This window comes from Elgaria multicarinata, chromosome 1 (genome assembly GCF_023053635.1).
Source record: "Elgaria multicarinata webbii isolate HBS135686 ecotype San Diego chromosome 1, rElgMul1.1.pri, whole genome shotgun sequence".
NCBI classification, from domain to species: domain Eukaryota; kingdom Metazoa; phylum Chordata; class Lepidosauria; order Squamata; family Anguidae; genus Elgaria; species Elgaria multicarinata.
Window position 1 is genome coordinate 122122855 of NC_086171.1, and position 20392 is coordinate 122143246.

General features: G+C 40.3%; 1 protein-coding gene across 3 annotated transcripts in view; it reads left to right on the forward strand.

Moving 5' to 3' along the window:
• Positions 1-214: 214 nt before the first annotated feature.
• The window catches only part of FNBP1L (formin binding protein 1 like), a 75846-nt gene continuing 55668 nt past the window's right edge, over positions 215-20392 (forward strand). For all 3 annotated transcript variants that reach the window (XM_063135921.1, XM_063135901.1, XM_063135912.1), the window contains exon 1: positions 215-494. In XM_063135921.1, the coding sequence (XP_062991991.1) occupies positions 471-494 (24 nt within the window). In that variant the 5' untranslated portion in view covers positions 215-470. The remainder of the gene's footprint in view (positions 495-20392) is intronic.

Here is a 20392-nt window from a genome sequence, read left to right on the forward strand (position 1 = left end):
GTGTAGAACTGGCCAGGAAAGGTGAGTCAGCCTCGGTCTCTCTCTGAGTGGCGGGAAACGTGCCAGTGAGCGCGCCACCCCGAAAGAGGCAGCTCGGTCCGCGTCTCGTCCCGGGTCCTCCCCAGGGAGCGGCTGCAGTGGCCGAGCCCGCCCCTCTCCCAGCCTCCACCGCGGCTGCCCCCTCCTCCTCCTCCTCCTCCCTCCTTTCCCAATTCCCATCTTCAAGCAAGGCGGAGCTGGAGCTTCGGTTGCTGCCGCTGCCGCCTCCGTCGTCGCCACCGCCTCTAAGGCGCCAAGAGCAAGGAAGCCTTCAGCGGCTCCGGCGCTGCTTCTGAGGGGACAACAAGGCTGTGTGTGTTGCAGCTAGCCGTTGTCGTCGTCCCCGGTAGCGCCCAGAGCCGCGGGAGAAGTGACAAGAAGAGCTACAAAGGAGCGCCGGCGGCGGAGCCTGCGCTGCCAGCGGAGTCGCCATGAGCTGGGGCACGGAGCTGTGGGTGAGTCCCCCCGCTTGCTCTTCATTGTGTCTGGGATTCACTCCCAGCCAGCCACCCTCCGGCGGCAGGGAGACGAGGGGGCTGCCTAGGCCGGCTCCCCCCTGGGGAGGCACGGCCACTCGTCCCTCAATGCCCCTTGGCGTATGCCATGTCGTGGCGAAGGCGGGGAAGACGCGCGTTTGGGCGGCTTTGTTGAAAGAAGTGTTGGAAGCGCCTGTGGAGAAAAGGGGGAGGCTTGAGCTGGTTGCTGGGGGGACGGGTGGGTGGCGGGGAGATGGTGGTGGGGATATTTCCCATGGATAGGAAACAGGGGGCGGGGCTCCAAGGAAGCAGTAATGTTGATTATATTCATGTATATGTATATAGGGGTCTGGGTATAGTGTCTGGATACGCTACCCGGTGGGGGTTAGCTTTATCATGCTTGCGCCTTAATCCACCCCATCACGGTCCACCTTGGTACATAAAAGATATCCCTTATTTCAGGACGGCTCTCTGGAAAGCCGTAGAGCAGGCGAGGCCACAGCATCAATACTGCCCCTCCTTTGGGGAAGGGGGGTTTGATCTGGTTTGCCTTGCCACACAGGGTTTCTTTCTTTCTTTCTTAAACAAAGAAAAGGTGCCCGGACGCGCGGGGTAGTAGTGATATATTAATGCAGGTCTGGTGAGATAAGCCGGCGACTGTGTGCACAGTTTGTGTGTGCTTCGTCTTAAGGAAGAAAATAAAGGTGAAAAGGTCTTTCAGGTTTGCTGACTTCCCTTCGGTGTGTGAGTCAGCTGTGCCTTGGATCCTGCTTTACGAGCTTCAGACAATGCTGGGCTACTCGGGAATGGCTACCACTAGTAACGAAGATAGGAGGTGTCTTAGCTAGACAGTTGAAATGAGGTATTTGTTCAAGGGGCTGCAATCTTGCAAACAGCGAAGACTGCTAGCTAAGGTGCAATTAAACGTTCATTTGTATTTAATTGAGCTTGCGGGTTAAACTAAGAGGAATTGTTGATTGCAGCCTTATTGTTGTAGGTTAGGCAGAAGAGTCTGTCTAACTGAGTCACTGGGAAACCCATATATTAACATTTTTGGTGTAGCAAATGTTCTGCTTGGCATTACAGTTCCTTTCTGTGTAGTTGAGAAGCAGACAAGTAGTTCATCTTGCTGTCTATATACATGCTGGGGGTTTTTCTTGAAAAATCCATTACTAGAACTTATTGATAGCAACAATGACGGAGAAGCCAAAGTACACAGAGTTCCATGGAGCCAACAATAATATAACATGGTGCCTAAGGGACCAGCTGCCACTGCTGTGTTCTACAGATGATGACTCTCTCTATTGGTTAAATAAATGGATGGACAATAGTAAGAGATGCCAGGGGGAAATAATAATCTTGAGACCCAGTTGTGAACCATAGGGGTTGATGTATGATAGTATTTATTGAACAAAGATGATGGAGAACTGTTACAAAATATGATTCTACTGTGCATATGAGTGATCAGAAAGTCTGGTCATTTAATGCCTCTACCTGTGTATAGTCCTAGCTTAATTGGAGCTTTGACATGATATTTTTTTCATGTGTGGTAGTATTCAAGGAACTTTTTAAAATATTAGCATATCAAGTGATTGTGCACACTGTTCACAAACATGTTAGCAAAAATGTATGCCAAAATGCAAAAAACAAAACAAAAATACTGCAGATATTCATGTATTTGAACAATAGACTTCATATTATTTATTTATTTATTTATTTGTATCCTGCCTTTTGCCCAATACTGATATTGTGAGATTTTTCTTATAGTCTGCAGATGTCTTAAGACTATGTTGTATTGTATTCTGTTGGTTTGAAAATAAAATATGTATTTTAGATGTATCAGGTAGCCTCAGTAAAGGTTTATGCTTTCATGTTCATTCAGTAAACCCCTTACCTGGGAGTGTACTTGACTTTAATAAGTACTTTATATTAGGTACTTTATATAAGTACTTTATATTATATTCTGAAGAAACACTGTAAAACTTGTATAATTTTGTGTGTCTCCTTGACTATTTAAATATGTAATTTTTCAGACCTTTCAGGTTGTCTTACCTTCAGAAAAACTACTATAATATAATTGAACTGATTTGAGTGTATGAGAGCCTCCCGTCCCCTCTGACCCACCTGGAGGAGTTCAAAAGCTTTTGTTTCCATTCTAGATAAATTGCAGGTTGTCTTGTCATCCAAATCTGGACAAATGGTAGTTAACTCTAATTGTAGTTAGTGGAAACAAGACAAACCATAGCTTGTTTTTCTAACCGTAATTGAGATTTATCAAACTTTAGGAGTCAGACAGCACTCTAATGGTACAGTCCTATGGTCCAGTTGCTGAGGAACATAGTGGAAAAGTACTGTTGCACCTGTGTCCTGCTCTGAGTTCCTGGTTGACAGCTGATTGCCCACTGTGTGAATGGAGTACTGGACTAAACGGACCCTTGGTCTGATCCAGGATAGCTCTTCTTATGTTATGTTCATTACACACTGTCTAGATGGCCATTGGATTTTTCATTTTCTGGGAACCGAAATCAGAGCCAGCACTCGGGGATGGAGCACAGAGAGGTTGAAAAGGGGGTGTTCCTGGGGAGGGGGAAAGACTGCAGAAGCTCCTTTATGCAGCTTCCTTTGTGCTGGACGACCTCCCAACCTCCTGTTCTGAAGCTCCCTGGGTAGATACTCAAAATCAAACGTTTAGCAAAAACTACAGGGCGGACAGAGGAGAGATTCTCCTCTGTGCTGCAGCCGCCCTGCATAGGATAGTCGTTCAGAGGCTATGGTCTAACTATAGGATTTCACCCTAAATTGGTTCATCTAAAATGTTAGCAAAAGTTTCTGAGCTCCTCGTGGCTGCTCTGGAGGAGGGGAGAGGCAGGAAAGCATGTGAGCCCGAGGCTCATTTAGGCTTGTTCTCGTAACAAACTGTATTTTAGCATTATGTCTGAATGTAGTAATTTGGTTGCTTATTTGGATTTAAAGCTGGCCAAGAAAAATCTGTTTGAAGGATAGAATATAAATAAATTATTTATAAAATTAACATCTTAATGTATCCTGTGCTATTGGATTCTAAATACTTCGTTTAAAATGAATTAATAGCCTTTAATTTATACTCCCAACATTCTGTGTAAAATACCCCCATAGTGGGTATTTTAAAACAGCACAAAAATAATGCTTACTGTTCCTTCTGCTGACTTGGCAACTGTCTTGGGCTGTCAGATTCTCTTGACCTATGTAAATGAGGAGTTAATATATTCCTTTCCAAAGCCTTGTCCTGTCTTGTGCTTGTCTCAGAATGTCTTAAGAGCTTCTGGGAAGAGTATGTCACTTCCGTATCAATAGCTCAAATACCTTACTGCTGCTAAATTAATATTGGGTAACATAGTAGTAAAACTATTCTAACATTTGCAATTTTAATTGAAACCAGAAAGATATTTCTATAATTCTAACAAAAAATACTTGTATTTTTAATTGACTGTATATTGAACATATATTAAATGAAGCTTGTATAAAAGCAGATATGAAATGAAGTGTCTAGAAAAGTATTGAAAAAATAAATAAAACTAGGTGAGTTTAACCTTTGTAATATCACCTGCCAAATGTAAATGCTTTCTGCTGCCAAGAGTTATCTCCCTTTTTCTTAAGTACTGGCTGTAGGTGCTGCAGTAACCAACCAACAGTACAGAAAGCTTCTGTTTTGGACCAGTGGTAAAAGCCAGTGGGAATGGATAGATAAGAAGTGCCATGCTGGTTCAGACCAAGGGTCCATCTAGTCCAGCACTCTGTTCACACAGTAGCCAACCAGCCATTGGCCAGGGATGAACAAGCAGGACATGGTGCAATAGCACCCTCCCACCCATGTTCCCCAGCAACTGGTGCACACAGGCTTACTGCCTCAAATACTGGAGATAGCACACAACCATCAGGGCTAGTAGTCATTGATAGCCTTTGCCTCCAGGAATTTATCCAACCCCCTTTTAAAGCCATCCAAATTGGTGGGCATCAGTACATCTTGTGGTAGTGAGTTCCATAATTTAACTATGTGCTGTGCGAAGAAGTATTTCCTTTTATTTGTCCTGAATCTCCCACCAATCAGCTTCATGGGATGACCCTGGGTTCTAGTATTTTGAGAGAGGGAGAAAAATGTTTCCCTATCCATATTCTCCATACCATGCATAATTTTGTACACCTCTGACATGTTTCCCCTCAGCGTCTTCTTCTCCAAGCTAAACAATCCCAGCTGATGTAACCTTCCCTCATAGGTACAAGGAATTCTAGTAGAACATTTCACCCATACTAACTTCTCTGAGCCTAGAGTAGTGGAAAAATATTGAGGATTCTAGGGAAAGCACATCATCCAATTTCATCATTGGTCTGATTTTAAACCAAAGTATAATTTAAAGCTTTAGCACTAAAGACAGTTACACATGCAGATGTATCATTGGGCTTAAGCATGTGTGTCTAGTGCAGCATTATAGCTCTAAAGTTCCTCTGTAAAATAAAGAAGGGAAGCAGTGGGCCAAAGTAATGTAATTATCTAGATATGTACAATGGAAATAATACACTTCAATTGTATACTAGGAAGCGAATCCATGGTTTATTTTGGATTGTGAATTCTGTGTCGTTCGTGGTTAACAATCCATAGTTAAACCATACTGCAGGGCTTGCACGTGAGAGCAACACGTGATTCAAGAACAATCCATGATTTAATGACAACCCATACTAAAGGGTTGTCCTTATGTGTGAATCAGGCCATACTCTGGGATGTTGCTATGGGCAAACCAGGCCATTCAGCTAATATTTGTCATACTGAGTCATGTTTAGACATTGTTTTGAAAGACTGTGGTTAAAAGATCTGCTTCATGAGGGTAAACTCATTCCACTGTATTTTGTTGATACAAATACCTATTTTATCTATGGGAGAAAGTACATTTCTATTTTTCATTGTTTGCTATTCAAAAAGGCATTTGCTTTTTTATGTGATCAAGGTTTGCATGTCTGAGATCCTGAAATTACCGAGACTTTCTAGCACCTCCCAAACCCCACTAGAACTATCTTAGTGGTAAAGCAATGTAGAAGCGCAGCACTAATAGAACAAATACAAATAAGGGAGAGAGAGAAATCCAAAACAATATATATTGAAAAGTTCTAGTTCCTTTTGACCAAAAACTCTACTTTGGGGGAGTTCTGTTACTAGAATTGCATGCTTAGAGAATGTACAATTGCTACTACAAATTAAGATATAGAAAGGTCTAATGTTATATAATTTTAGACTATTTGTATTTAAGTGTCTATCTGATATGTCCCCTGAATCCAGTTTTTCTCTTCCCTAACAAGCAGGTATTTTTCCAACCACTTATGTGTCTCCCTGTCCAGCGTCTAGAATTGCATGCACGGCAACCTTTTGTGAAAGCTGCTTGTTGGGTATACTGGCCATATTGCCTGGAGAGCCTTCATGTTGGTACTAGCTGCCACGAAATAGTTGCTCATCCACATGGCAAGCTGCTTATATGTGTTAACAGCCTCCAAGTGGAGCCACTGCAATATGTACACATTTTTTGGAAACCTCTTCATAGCTAGCTGCTAAAGGGCCTCTTCAAATATTTAGGCATGTTTCAGAAGACTGGCTGATATTTATAATTTTGCTCTGTAGTAGCTGCATCCATGGTTAGCTGGTTGTCTGAAGCACCTAGCAATGTTAATGTTGTACTTCCTGTACTACCTGAATCTCTATTGGGTAGTTTGTTGCTCCAGATTACCAGCTCCTTTGTGTGTACTTCAGTTAAGTCAAAGAGACTAAGCAATCCATTCTTGACTTGTCTCTTTCAGAGCTCAATTTAAAATATTCTAGCTTGCGATTTTTTTCTGACAGTGCATTTGGAAAAGAAAAATGCAGCCACTGTAACTCTATCTATTAATTTTTTTAGGAGTGGTCTCACACACTCAGAATAGGGAGCTGTAATGGAATGTGGTTGTGGCAGATAGATTTCTCAGCCACGTGTTGCAGAATATTATGACTAGATTTGATGCAGGGTTTGTTTTTTTAGTGCCGTTCAGTGCGAATGTTACCTTTCTAGTGGGGTTTCTTATCTATTTTTTGTGTGCAGATGCATTCAGACTTTGACCGATTCTCAGATAAGCGTTCTCTTTAGGTTCTATAATGGAACTGCCTACTTCAAGTATTGCAGATAGGTATAGAAAGCCCACAAAAATGTTACCAGTCTTCTAGCCCGTATGTATTGTAGGGCATCTTGAGTGACAGGTTAGGCAAGTTACTTGCCTTGAAGGAACTGTTATTCCCTCCAGATGAATTGGTAAATGGCTAACTGTAAAGTTGCTGTACTCTAGAATTGTAAGGTTTGTTCAAGCATGAAAATTAAAAGGTCTTACTAGACCAGTTGCTGTCCCAACTGAATTTAGCTTTAGTTAGCAGTGTTAGTCAATATATTTCCAGCATTAGTTCATAGACATCTGACACTTGGTCCTGTTTCCAGAGAAAATGAATCATTGGTCTCGAGATTCCCACACACACACACACATTAGTTAAATTTTCCAGATTGAAAACAATATTCCAGTAATTTTCAGCACAATTATTTTATCTGCTGAAGTAGATACTCTTCCAATATCTTTTATGACTCTCCAGCTTTGTTAATATAAAGACTGCCTGGTTGTTCTCTACTACTGTTTTTCCACCAGCCAAAGAACCTGTCTGGTTCATTGTGGATGTTGAATGTTTTGGGTTAACAGCTGGATGTTATATTTTTAAACATGGGGGTTCTACAGTTGTCTGAGACTTTCTTCTACCCAGTGGACCTAGGGGCACTGAAACCTGAAATCATCACATCTTCTGGCAGGGCCTAATTTGAATGTCTGCAACCCCTCTTCCTCCTCATCTTAAGATGCTGAGCACACGGACATCTAGTCAGCCTTTCATTCTCCCCACCATTTTCCCCATCCTGCAAACCTGCTTTTTGCCTGATGAAGAGATTTGAGATCTCAAAAGCTTGCACATTTTTGTGGGACTTTGATTTGGCATAATTAAGGTTTTGCACTATATGGATTTGGGAATTATCAAGCATAATAGTTCCCCAAAGCAATTGTAGGTGGCAGTGCTGTTGAGCATTTAATCGTTTTGAAAATGACAACTTTTTTTTTATTTACTAAAACCATGTTGATGTCATGGGCAGAGGGGAAAGATTTCCCCAAAGTTGAAGATTTTTTTTGTCGAAGTATCTACTTGTCAGAATACAAGCTGGAAATTAAAGATAATAAAAGGAACAGAAGTGAATCATTATCAGAATGCTGTGGCTCTGAATGATTAGCAGCTCTTCAAGCAACAGTTTAGAGAGTTGAGTTCCATTTCTACTCTTTGGCCACACTTGGATATCATGCTAGCCCAACATGGGTTATTAACCTACTCACAGTAGCTTATTTTTTAAATAACCCACGATCCCCTGCCACACAAGCAGGCTAATAAGCTACTGTGTGCAGTTTGATTCACCCCCCCCCACCCTCTGTCCTGCTGCAGTCCTCCAATAGATCAGTGGGGCTATCTCATCTGTGAAGCGCTTGAAGTTTGCAGGATTGGGACAAAACTTCATATACAGCCTCCCCCAATCAGGAGGCATCTGATCCACTATCGAACACCTACAGGAACACTCGCCAAGGAGTGAAAGTCCCAAATGCACTAAAAAGGGGGAAGTGGCTTTGCAGGATCGGGACAAAACTTCATACACAGCCTCAACTACTCAGGAAGCACCCAATGCATCATCAAATCCCTGCACACTGACAGCTGGCAAGGTGCAGAGCAGCAGCAGTTTTGACCGCTCCTGCCGCACTGCTCTCTAGCTGACCAAAATAAGTCACAGTGACCATCAGATGACACAGTAATCCACTCTGCAGACTGTGTGTTATCTGAGTAGATGATTTTGGCCAAATAAGCCATTGTGGGTTAAAAAAATCCTACCGGATGACACGATAATCCATGATGGGTTAATTAAGTCATCATGGCTTAATTACCCATTATGGCTTCTTGTGACTTCCAAACCCAGTCTTTGAAAGCTAAAATGAAAATATATTTGAAAGCTAAGGGGTTGGCACACCTTAAAATTGAACTAGTTGTTGATAGTCCCGAGTCTTTTTTATCACATGTATGAAGTGCTGAAGTAGTACTGGATATTACCTATATATACATGGATTAAGATATAATGGAGGAAAGTCCAAATTTAGCTGAGATCATAAAATAGCAGAAATGCAAATAATACATTCTGATAGCTGGGTTTGTGAATCTTTGTTGAGTTCTAAAGGCACATAGTATTCTTTTTGTGTAGTGAAGCTCCCAAGCACCCCCACCCCTACAATTATTGCCACAGTCTCTTGTACTCTGAAAAGCCACTCCTGAATGTCAGAGGACTAATCATGGTGGTGGCATTAAATGCATTGGAAAAAGATCAGCTTGAAGAGAAAATCAGCAACCCCTCCATGTGCATGCAGAAGTTTCTTAAGCAGGTGAAACAGTCTTTCAATTCCAGCCGTTATCTGCATTTGCTGACACATCAGTGTGAATGCCAAAAAATGCTAGTGACACCAAATTGGGGAGGTGGGGTGGGTGGGGAATTAGAGTAGGCGGTTTCCACCAAATTCTAAACCTCCCTAGCCAAAGTATCTGTGTGGACTCAAGACTGGGAAGCCCTGGTCTCAAACTGCCACTTGTTGGTTGATTTTGGGCCAGTCATTCTCTGCGTCTTAACCTAAGCTACCTTACAGGGTTGTTGTTTGTTAGGATGAAGTGGGGATGAGGGAGTCATGTATGCCACCTCACACTCCTTTCAGAAAAGGGAGCTATGAGTGCAAAATAAATGACAGAAAATTATTGTTGGCAGGTGGAGCATATATTATTCTTGCAAGTCTTGCATACTGTAAACAATATTTACAGTGATCTCAATTATTTTCAGTATTATATCAGTGAGGAAAAGGCAATATTATATATTCCCACTGGATGCTTTCTGACTAGTCTTAGGAAATCAGGCTATATTAACTGAAACCTTAATTGACTATTATAGTAGCCCTGAGAACCTGTTGGAAGGTGTAGTATAAATCCCTTAAATAAAAGAAATAAATATTGTGGCAAACTTACCCTAAGGGGAGCCTTATGCGTGGGGATAACATCTTTTGATGGGGAAATCCCCACTTCATAATTCCTTCAGTTTTTAGCATGACATGCTATTAATGAATTCATTGCTATGCATGCAGTGAAGTTACACTTCATCCCAATTCTGGCCTTAGCTAGACCTAAGGCAGCTAGACCTAAGGCAGCTAGACCTGCCTGCTCCCGGGATATCCTGTGTGTCATACATGAACAGGATGACCTCAGGACGATCCCGGGATAAACCTTAGGTCTAGCTAATGCCTCAGTGATGTCTTGGCAGAAAGTTTGTGTACTCATCCTTTTTTATTATTGTCAGTCCTTGCAGCTGTATAGAAACTGGAAAAAGGGAAAGAGTGGAAACGATTTCATTAAATGCTAAACCTCAGTACTGAATTGTATTTGCCAAGTACAATTGGTTCCCCAATACATAAAACCTTGGCTGATCTTTGTAGCTGTAGTTTGGTCCAGAATGAATGTGACTTGTCAGCATCTACTCTGTTTCTGCATGATTCCTGGTGAAATGAAGATTGTGCAGCAGCAGTTGGAGGGTGGCTCCTCACATTCCCAGTCATGAAAGTGGTGCTTCCTTAAAAAACAAAAACAAATCCTAGTGAACTAAAGACCTTGACTCATATTTCACATGAACAAATCTTTCATAACTCTAAAACATGATTTTCTTCCTTTTGCTTTGTGTACAAAGAAATGAAGCTGTGCATTATCACATTTATTAAGTAAATGCTCTCTACACTACTCAAGAGAGAGACAGACACTTCTTTACAGTAAGAGTCAAACATTAGCACATGAAAATGCTATCCATTTCAATAAGCTGCTTTGCCTTTTGATAAATATTTCTTGCTCTTTAATATTTCTGCTTATCAAATATTTGCTGATCAGGGAGGGACTGTTTAAATCCATGTAGCACAGGCTGGTACTCAACAAATATGCTTAATGGATGCTCCGTTGTAACGGAAACTCAATTCCCACCCCCAGGATATTTCTAAATCTATGCAAAACTACACATTCCCTCCATGCTAAACCAAGTGCACATATTTCCTTCATGTGCCACATGAGACCACAGTGCCACCTCCTGTATAAGCCTCTGCATAGAGAATCCAGAGGTGTCCCAGGAGAAGAAATTGAGTTGTAACTATGCATCCATGCAGAAAGAAGATCCATGATGAGCTCTTCTGTAGCTGTTTAGAGGCCAAGCCGATGACATGCCCCGTTCCTGATTTCAACTTGCTTTAGGAAAGGCAAGATGCAGGACAAGATTAAGATGACAGCTATCTAGTCCTTGTTCAAGATGCCATTTTTTTAATGTGAACTCGATGATGTAGCCACTGACTTCCTGTTGGAGCAAAGCAATAGGGTGAACTTCTCAGTTTGCCTTTCTTATGGCTTACTTGATTGAACAATGTCATCTACCTGGAGGCTTAATTTAGTCATGACTAAATTCTATTTTCAGTGGGTCTACTCTAAGCATGACTAAGTCTAGATCCAACCCAGTGTTTTCATTAGGAAATGTTAATCCCATCTTTTCACCAAATTTCACATGAGGCGTAAATTAATGTTAGGCTTGCAATTAAATTTTATAAACAATATAAATTATAAACACTAAAACTATTCTGGTTATGTTGTTAATTTCTCAGCTCACCTCCATTATTATTCACTCTCTAATTACAAACTACATTTTCCTTGTAGCATTAACTGTTGTTACAGCTTTTGTATTACTTGGTTGCACAGGGGAACCTAGGAGCTGGTTTGCATATAATGACAGCACATCAGTTAAACAATCCATGGGATGTCGTGCATGAGTGGGAGCGGGCGCACTGCCTGCAGCACACCTACCACTTCTGCTTTTAATTAATAGCTTACAATTGGCCCATTTGTAGATTTTTGAGCATGCCGTGCAAACCTGAGTGCTGTGTTTAGGAGCTAAACAACACAACAGTTAACACATGGTTTGGGATGCAGTAGGCGCACTGCCTGCAGCACGCCTACCACTTCTGCTTTTAATTAACAGCCTATGATTGGCCCATTCGTAGATTTTTGAGCGTGCCATACAAACCTGAGTGCTGTGTGTAGGAGCTAAACAACCCAACAGTTAACACGTGGTTTGGGATGCAGTAGGCATAATGTTCACTTTGAACTGGAGAGACCTTGATGCAAATCCACTCAGCCATGAAGCTCACTGAATGACTTTGGTCTAGTCACTATTTCTCATCTTAACCTATCTCAAAGGGTGAGTCTTAGAAGAAAAGGGATAATCTTATAAACACTGTCTTGAGCTGTATAATATGATAAATGTGCTATGTAAACTGCATATGTTGTATCAAATATTAAGAGGTGTTTAGAATTAGGACCATCTTGCTGATGCTTAGAAGCCTGCTTCTACTGATTGGTCACGTAATTAAATTTTTTTTCTTGATTTCATGGCTTTCTTTGTCAGTGTGCACATTCAAACCACAGTCCACTGGTTTCATCATGCCCTATTATCATATGGACACATTGGCTTCAATAAGCACATACAGCCCTTGTACTTCGGGACATCCACAGTCTCTTGTATGAGCTGGAAAAATGCTCTGTGCCTGCAATGAGAAAGAGTATTTTCCAGGCAGATAAGAATGGGAAGCACCTGTGTGTGTATGTTGCTCTGTTTGTGTCTGAGCTCCTACAGAGCTTTATATTGTGCAGTTTAATAAATCGTTGACTAGAATACTGTTCGTTTATGTTGTACTGACAACCTAGGGTTATTTCAATCAATTGTATAGATACGTAAAATGTAAGCAATTCAGGCCACAGTAGTTGGGTATAATTGGTGGTAGCATAGCTAATATCACAACAGTTGATTAAATATTAAATAGAACTTCAGGTTTCAGCATTATGTATGCTGACTTAGCTCCACAGTAAGAAATAGATCTCCTGTTCAAAATACATGATCAATACAAATTTGTGCAACATGGATTAAAGTACCATCTTCTTGAACTAGTCTCTGTCAAGCTTGAAGACAATTCCCAAAACAATATTAAAGATATGCAGCCTAAAAGACAGCAGAGAATTCCACCTGTAAACTTGGAAAGGAATTTGCACTTTTACCCATTGGCATAAAGTGGGAAATTTTACTGTAGAAACCATTAACATTACCATTAGAACATTGTTCTGGATACGGGTGATTTCTTGCATATTCAATACTTCAGTTGGATGTGAGGCAGTAAAGTCAGTGTTAAGATGAGGGAAAGCTTTTCAGGTTGGAAAGAGTATTTCATTTTGCTGTTTCTAGTCCAAAACCTAATCTTAAGAGATCTTTTAAGGAATTGTTTAGTCTCTGTGATGATTAATATCTGCAACAGTATTTTCCCATTTACTCTTTTAATAGAATGAACAGATCATTGGAATTGCTGACCACATGTCTGTCTCTCTCTTAATGTGGATATTGATGTCCATGGTGGTGGTGGGGCCTGTCTAAGATGGGCTGGCATTGCTGCATTTGGCCTAGTGAATCAGAAGCCTGTTAGCCATGTTATGGACCATTAAGTGTGTGTAGGTGAGAAATAAATGGCAGGACTACATTTAAGAGAGAAAAGAGAAAACTGAACAGAGACAGCTGAACAAACCAAACTGTCTGGCTGTTAAATGTGTGTATATTTCCTTGATTGGCATAAATCACTGCAATTATCCTTTTTTGCAATCTTGCATAGGAATCAAAAATATTTCGAGTCCCTGCCAGGCTCATATATACTGACTGGTAGGATATGTCATCTTGGCAGGCCACACATTATGAGAACTGATACAAGACATAGACCTGGTTTGCATGACATGGTGGGTTTTCGTGGTTTGATTAATTATCGTGGGTTAATTCACCCACAATAAATGCTGGTGCGTGTGAAATGGATGTAGCCATCACTTTGAATATATGACCTCTGATTGGGCTTGCAACACGTTGCGCAAACCGGGGCCATTGTGAGTTAATCAAAGGTTAAAAACCCACATTTAACCCAACTACTGATGTAGTGTTCAGTTGCCCTGATCAGAGGTTGCATATTCAAAACAGTGGCTGCACATGATTAACCCACACGATAAGCCGTCATGCAAACTAGACCATAGTATTAGTTAATTTAACATGTCAACTCTGCTCTTGATACTGGAAGCAATGGGACATATTGAGGTAAAAATAGCAGTAGCTGGATTTATTTAGGCTGGGGTGGGTGACTTTGGGTGGTCCAGGAGCTAATTTTCTCCTCACTCTAGTAGGCTGCATTCATGCTCTGGTGGCAACAAAAAAGAACCCAGCTTGAAAACCATCTAAACCTGTCCTTAGTAAGCCTGCATACCACCAATTTATTTTCCTTTACCCCCTGTTTTTTGGGGGTGATGGGGACTGCACTGAGTGATAGTGGGGGCCTCATGTCACATGTTGCCTACCCCGATTTAGGCCAAATATGCATAGATTCTATTGCCGGGGGTTGGGAAGTAAAGGTTCTGGTATGTGGTAGTTTGTTTATTTTTTGGTGTAATCCTACCCATTCTCCTCCCACCCACATAAGTTCTACCTGCAGGCTGTGATGGGGGGATAGGCAGACCAGCATAATGTAGTATTCCAGTTGTGTGTTTGGGAAGCAAGACATGTGATGGGGCAAATTAAGCTTAATCTGTATCTTTACAGATTTGCACTTTTATAGTTCTTTCTCACCTGGTGCCAAACATGCAGAACATAGTATATCCTTAATAGATTTTATTTATTTGTTTGACCTGTACCCTGACTTTCTGTCAAAAATACCCTTGCATCATCTATCTCAGTAAGGCTGAGATAAGACACAACTAAGGCCACCCAGTGGAATTTGAGGCTTAGTGGGTTGAAACTTTACACATCCAAGCCCACCTCTCACTGTAAACGTGAGCTGATACTGTGGATTTCAGCCTTGCACAGATGCTTCTTTTTAAGTGTGGAAAAATCAGAGGTTCCTCTCCCAAGCCGAGTTGGGAGGGCATTTGTACTTTAAAACAAACACCCTCTTGCCAAATGTTTTAAAACCAACAGAAGAAGGCTATTTCAATCCAAATTATTCCACAGTAAAGGGGTAGCCCCACAATCTCTCTCTGTAGGCAATGTTGACAGATTGACAAAGAGTGCTGTCTTATGGTTGTAATCTTGTACATCAGAAATGAGAAACCTATGTTCCTCCAGATGTTGGATTCCAACTCCCATCAGTCAGCATGGCCAATAGTCAGGATGATAGTAATTTAATGCCAAAAACATCTGATGGGTACCCCTGTTATACACATTTCCCCCCAGCAATGCACACTTATCTGGGAGTACATCCTATTGAATTCAATAGAACTTATTTCTGAGGATGCATAGGGTTATGCTGTTAATTTAAGGCACATATTGGAGAGTATCATGGAATAGAGGGTGAAGCTAGTCTCTCAATATGTTATTATTATTATTATTATTTATTTATATAGCACCATCAATGTACATGGTGCTGTACAGAGTAAAACAGTAAATCGCAAGACCCTGCCGCATAGGCTTACAATCTAATAAAATCATAGTAAAGTAATAAGGAGGGGAAGAAAATGTAAACAGGCCCAGGGTAGGGTAAAACTAACTAAATAGGGTTTTATAAATGATAAGCAGGACTCCGAATGGAGCCTAGATGACAATAGGGTGTTAGATGCTGAAGCATCTATGGGATTTATGGGATAATAAAGGACGATGCTAGTGTTCCGTGTAATTCATTTACATATTATTTTATGAATGAAAGTTGGGCAATAAATTGTTTTCAGCCCTTTATGCCCCATTGCCAGGAACAAGTAACAGTTCCTTTGCGTGAGCAGTTTGTTACGCTCCACTCAAAACATCTCTGTGATGACCAAATATAAGCTAGTAGGCTGGCAAAGCTTACACATGTATCAGTCTGTCTTGTATTTTTTACCTCTTCAGACCTCAACATAGCTTCATGATGAAGCTTAAATGAAAAATAGGTGGGTAGGTCTAGTAATGTGTTGCTGTTTCGACTGTGAATCTGTGAAAACCTTGATAAAAAACAAACTCATAATTTGACAGCTGTTAGTCTTTTCACTGTATATTAAACCTCGGACATTACTGGCTAACAAATTGCTCTGGTTTCTGCAATAGACTGTTGTTGCTGTGAAAAAGTTAGTAAAGCAAGATCCCTGCTTGACTGCCCTCTGTATCATCTCACATGCGACACATGGGAATCCTTTAGAAAATAATAAATGTATAAAGCCTTTTTTACCAATCATATTGTAAAATTTCATTTATTTATTAAATTTCTATACTGCCCAACTGGCAAATACCCTTGGGGAGGTTTAGAATCATAAAAACCAAAACCCAACAATAAAATAACAACCAGAACAATAAACTCAACAATGAAAATATCAGTATAATTAAACATTGGAACATTAAAGAGACTTATATTTTTAAAGAGCCAGCAATGAAGTTAATACAGCAACAAATTAAAGATTAAATGCCTGCTCAAAGAGAAAGTTCTTATTCTAGCATCTGAATGTACCCAGTGAAGGCGCCAGATGGATCTCGCTGGGAAGGACATGATGGACCAGTACAGAAAAGAGTCTTTCCCTGATAGAGGCTGTATTAATTACAAAATTTTGAATTGTGTGGAATTGCTAAAATATTACATAATTTCCAGTGTATAATTTGCTTTTCAGTTAACAGTTAAAGGCCTTGCTTTGCTTAACTGGGCTGCATCATCAGTGATGCTATTGTCACTGGGCTGGTGCATGATTCCTCTTGTGCTGTTCATTGTATCATTGGCATTCAAAGCATCTGTGGAAGCGGAAGCTTTAGGAAGTTTTGCATCTGGCTAAGAATAATTGGAACTTGTGGTCATGTTCTAATTAGGAAATGCTGCAGTCACTTATTTTGATATTAGGAATAAGAGTATGTAGGGTCTTTTTAAGAACACAAGAAAAGCCCTTCTGGATGGACAAAAGGCCTATGTAGTCAAACATCTATGTACTGCACCGTGTACATTGATGGCGCTATAATAATAATAATAATAATAATAATAATAATAATAATAATATCCTTTCTCCCATACTGGCCATTCAGATGCCAGTGGGGAAGCCCACAAGCACAGCATGAGTGTAATAGTTCTTTCCTGCTGATGTTTCCCAACAATAGGTAGCAGCATGCTATCTCTAATTCTGGACATTACATAAAGTCATCAGGACTGGGATCCATTGACAACCTTATCTTCCATGAATTTATTATTATTATTATTTATTTATATAGCACCATCAATGTACATGGTACATTTATCTAATCCTCCTTTAAAGCCATATAAGTAGTTGGTGGCCATCCCCACATCTTGTGGTAATGAATTGCATAGTTTATCTGTGCGATGTGGGAAGAAGTACTTACTTTTGTCTACCTTGAATCTCCCACTATTCAACTTCATTAGATGACTTAGAGCACAATCCTGTTGCATGTTTAGACAGTAAAAAGTCCTACAACTCTCAACATTCCCTAGCCTCTCATCACTCTTCACTTTCTCCACGCCATGCATAAGCATAACTTTGTATGCCGTTATGATGTCGCCTCTTACTTGCTTTTTTCCGAAATTAAAAAACGCCAAATGTAACCTTCCTCATCAGAGAATTATTCCAGTTCCTTGGTCATGTTGGTTGATCTTTTCTCCACCTGTTCCAGCCCAACATTATCCTTTTTGAGATGTGATTAGAACCGTACATAGTATTCAAAGTGTTGTTGCACAGTAACTTGCATAAAAGCATTATGATATTGGCAGTTTTATTTTTGATCCGTTTCCTAATGCTTTCCAACATGGAATTTGCCTTTTTCACAGGTGCTGCACACTGGTTCAGTATTTTCATTACACTATTAACCGTGACACCAAAATCACTTTAATCATCAATCACAGCCAATTCAGTTCACATCCATATATATGTGAATTTAGGATTTTTTGGCCTCAGTATGCATCACTTTACACTTACTTGCATTGAACTGCACTTGTCATTTTATTTCCTATTCACTAATTTTTGCAGAAATTCTTCTGGAGCTCTTCACAATCTCTTTTTGTCTTTATCAAATGCTTAGTGAAACAGGACTTGACTTTGCAGAAACCATATTGATTCTTCTTCAGCAAAACATGTTCTTCTGTATGTTTTATAATTTTATCTTTAATAATACTTTCTGTCAATTTTCCCAGAACAAATGTTAAGCTAACTGACCTGTATTTTCTGGGATTCCTTTTAAAAAATTGTTACGTTGGCTGCTTTCCAGTCCTCTGGTACAGACAATGATCATAGGGACAAATGCATTTTTATTGTTTCCCCAGGTTTTTTTTTAATATAAACAGACACATATTTCTATATATCCATAGCAATGAGTACATATGATATATATATATAGCAATTATACATAAACTTCAACAAAAGAGGGCCAGATATCCAAATAAGTATCCATTCAAAATAAGTATCCATTCAAAGTATCCATTCTATATGCCACCTGTACAAATATTGAAAGTGTAAGGTCTTCAATCTGTTGCAGTATAGGAGGTGAGCATTTGTCCTTCCAATATTGTAATATCAGTCCTTGGAGAATCCATTTATGCTGACCATTCATTAATTTCCAAGAGGCAGGTAGATAATTTAAAAGAGCATGTTCCTCAGTCCTGTTGTTGAACTTGGTGGTACCTTTCCTTATCTGCAGTTTACATCCATGTTTTCTGGAGATATTTGACCCATTTGTCCTTTTCTTTAAGATTCCTCTTTACCAGTGAGGGGACTGGTAAATCAACTGGATTGTGAGCTTTCTTGGCAATTGTATACATATTTATTGAATTTGATAGCCACTTATGATTAAATTTAGGGTTTAACCATAATCCTCCCCTCTGGTCTGTTCCATGACAATGTTCTAGTGCAAAGCCGTTTGTGGTATTTAGAAATTTTATATCTTTCTTGTGACTGGAACTTGAATTGATGTGCCCGTTCTTCCATTCAAGAATTGGACATAACGGTCAAGTAATATATGACAAGCCGGGCCTTCCTTAATAATTATATACCCTATGTAATGATAATTAATTTATCCATTACTATAAAACATTCTCGTTTGGATGCCTCCCTGATTTTATTGTCCATATCAAGATCACCTTGAACATTTTGACAGGGGGCAGTTACTAAACCACTTTTGGGCTCTGGCATTTCCATCCAGAGCACTTTGATGGTGGAGACTGCCTTATTTAAGATTTCTTGTTTGACTGTATATCCTTTTTGTACAGAATCATCAGGGCTGAACGGATATCCTCTCATGCCCCTGGGGATTGGAGCAGTAGACAATTCTTTCGTTAGTGAGATGGGTTTGTAAATGAGTGTATAGACCATATGGTAATATTTAGTCCAGTCACTTGGGAAGCAAAATTAAAGTTGCTTAGTAGGAAGTTGAAACCCAGGACCACCAAGATAGTTTCCTCTGTAATGCTACCTGCTGCATGTGCAGGGCCAGCTACAGAAGTGGAGGGCTCTGTTTAAACCAAAATGGAAGCAGATTGCTGGCACTTAATATCAAAAACGGTATAGAACATGTTGTAAAACTGGTTCCTGGAGGAAAGCCTCTTCCTTAGGGAATGAGGGAGAAAAGATTTTTGATTATCCAAATGGGGACAGAGTAAAATTGGCAATTAGTGTACAGTAGGAACATAACAGCTAGTCAAAGAGGACAAAGGGTAGCGTGGGTGGGGGACATACCTGCCAGAGACGTTTAGAGAAGGACACTATGTATAAGTGTTTATATGCTAATGCTAGAAACCTCTGAGCCAAGATTAGGAGTGAGAGTGCTTGTCTTTTCGCTTTGTTGCCTGGTCTGCTGGCAAGCTTCCCTCAATTTCTGCAGACAAGGAAGTTCGCAAGGTATTTTGAAAGCATAATTAAAACGTAGAAATGCTAGAAATACCGTTAGTAAGTCTACAAATGGAGCAAGGGAGGGCAGGAGTTGTTAAAACATCAGCTACTGCTAATTATAGCAATACTAATTAAAGGACTGTGAAATTTCAAGGTAGAGGTTGTTGGGATGGGAGTAGGGGAAGGCTGCAGCCCTTCCCATGATTCATCTCCGTCTTTTTGAGCATAGCCAGGGCCATGTTTGGAAAAGGGCACAGTGTGGCATCATTGGCCTGCTGGAAATGTAAATTAGAATCTCTTCTGTATCTCCAACCTTCCTCAGTCAAGGAGTGGGGCTAGGGAAGGGAGGAAAGGAAGCAATGTATAGCATTTATCATCCTCCATCCTCATATAAGCCATTGTGTTGAATTAGGAAGTATAAGTCCTGTATTTATTGGGGAGGGGTGGGTTATCTTGATGGATTGTCTGCACCTGGTCCTTCAGACTGCCTTTTATCCCATTGATATTCTGTGAATATAACAGCACTAATGGTGACAGAGAGAATGCTGACTATTAGATGCGAGACCAATACTCCACCCCAGCAAGTGCAAGTAGGAATTCAACAAAATGCAACAAAAACACGCAAGGTGCAAGGAACCTTACAGAGCGGTAATTTACCAACATGTATTGTATGAAAAGAGTAAAATTTATAATAATTTGAAGACATGTATATAAGCAAATAAGAAACGTGCACCAAATTGCCACGGTTCTGATGACTGACATGATTGATATGATGTATATGTATTGGAACTGCTGACTTCCTTTGTAATTGACTGATATGATGTACATGCATTGGAAT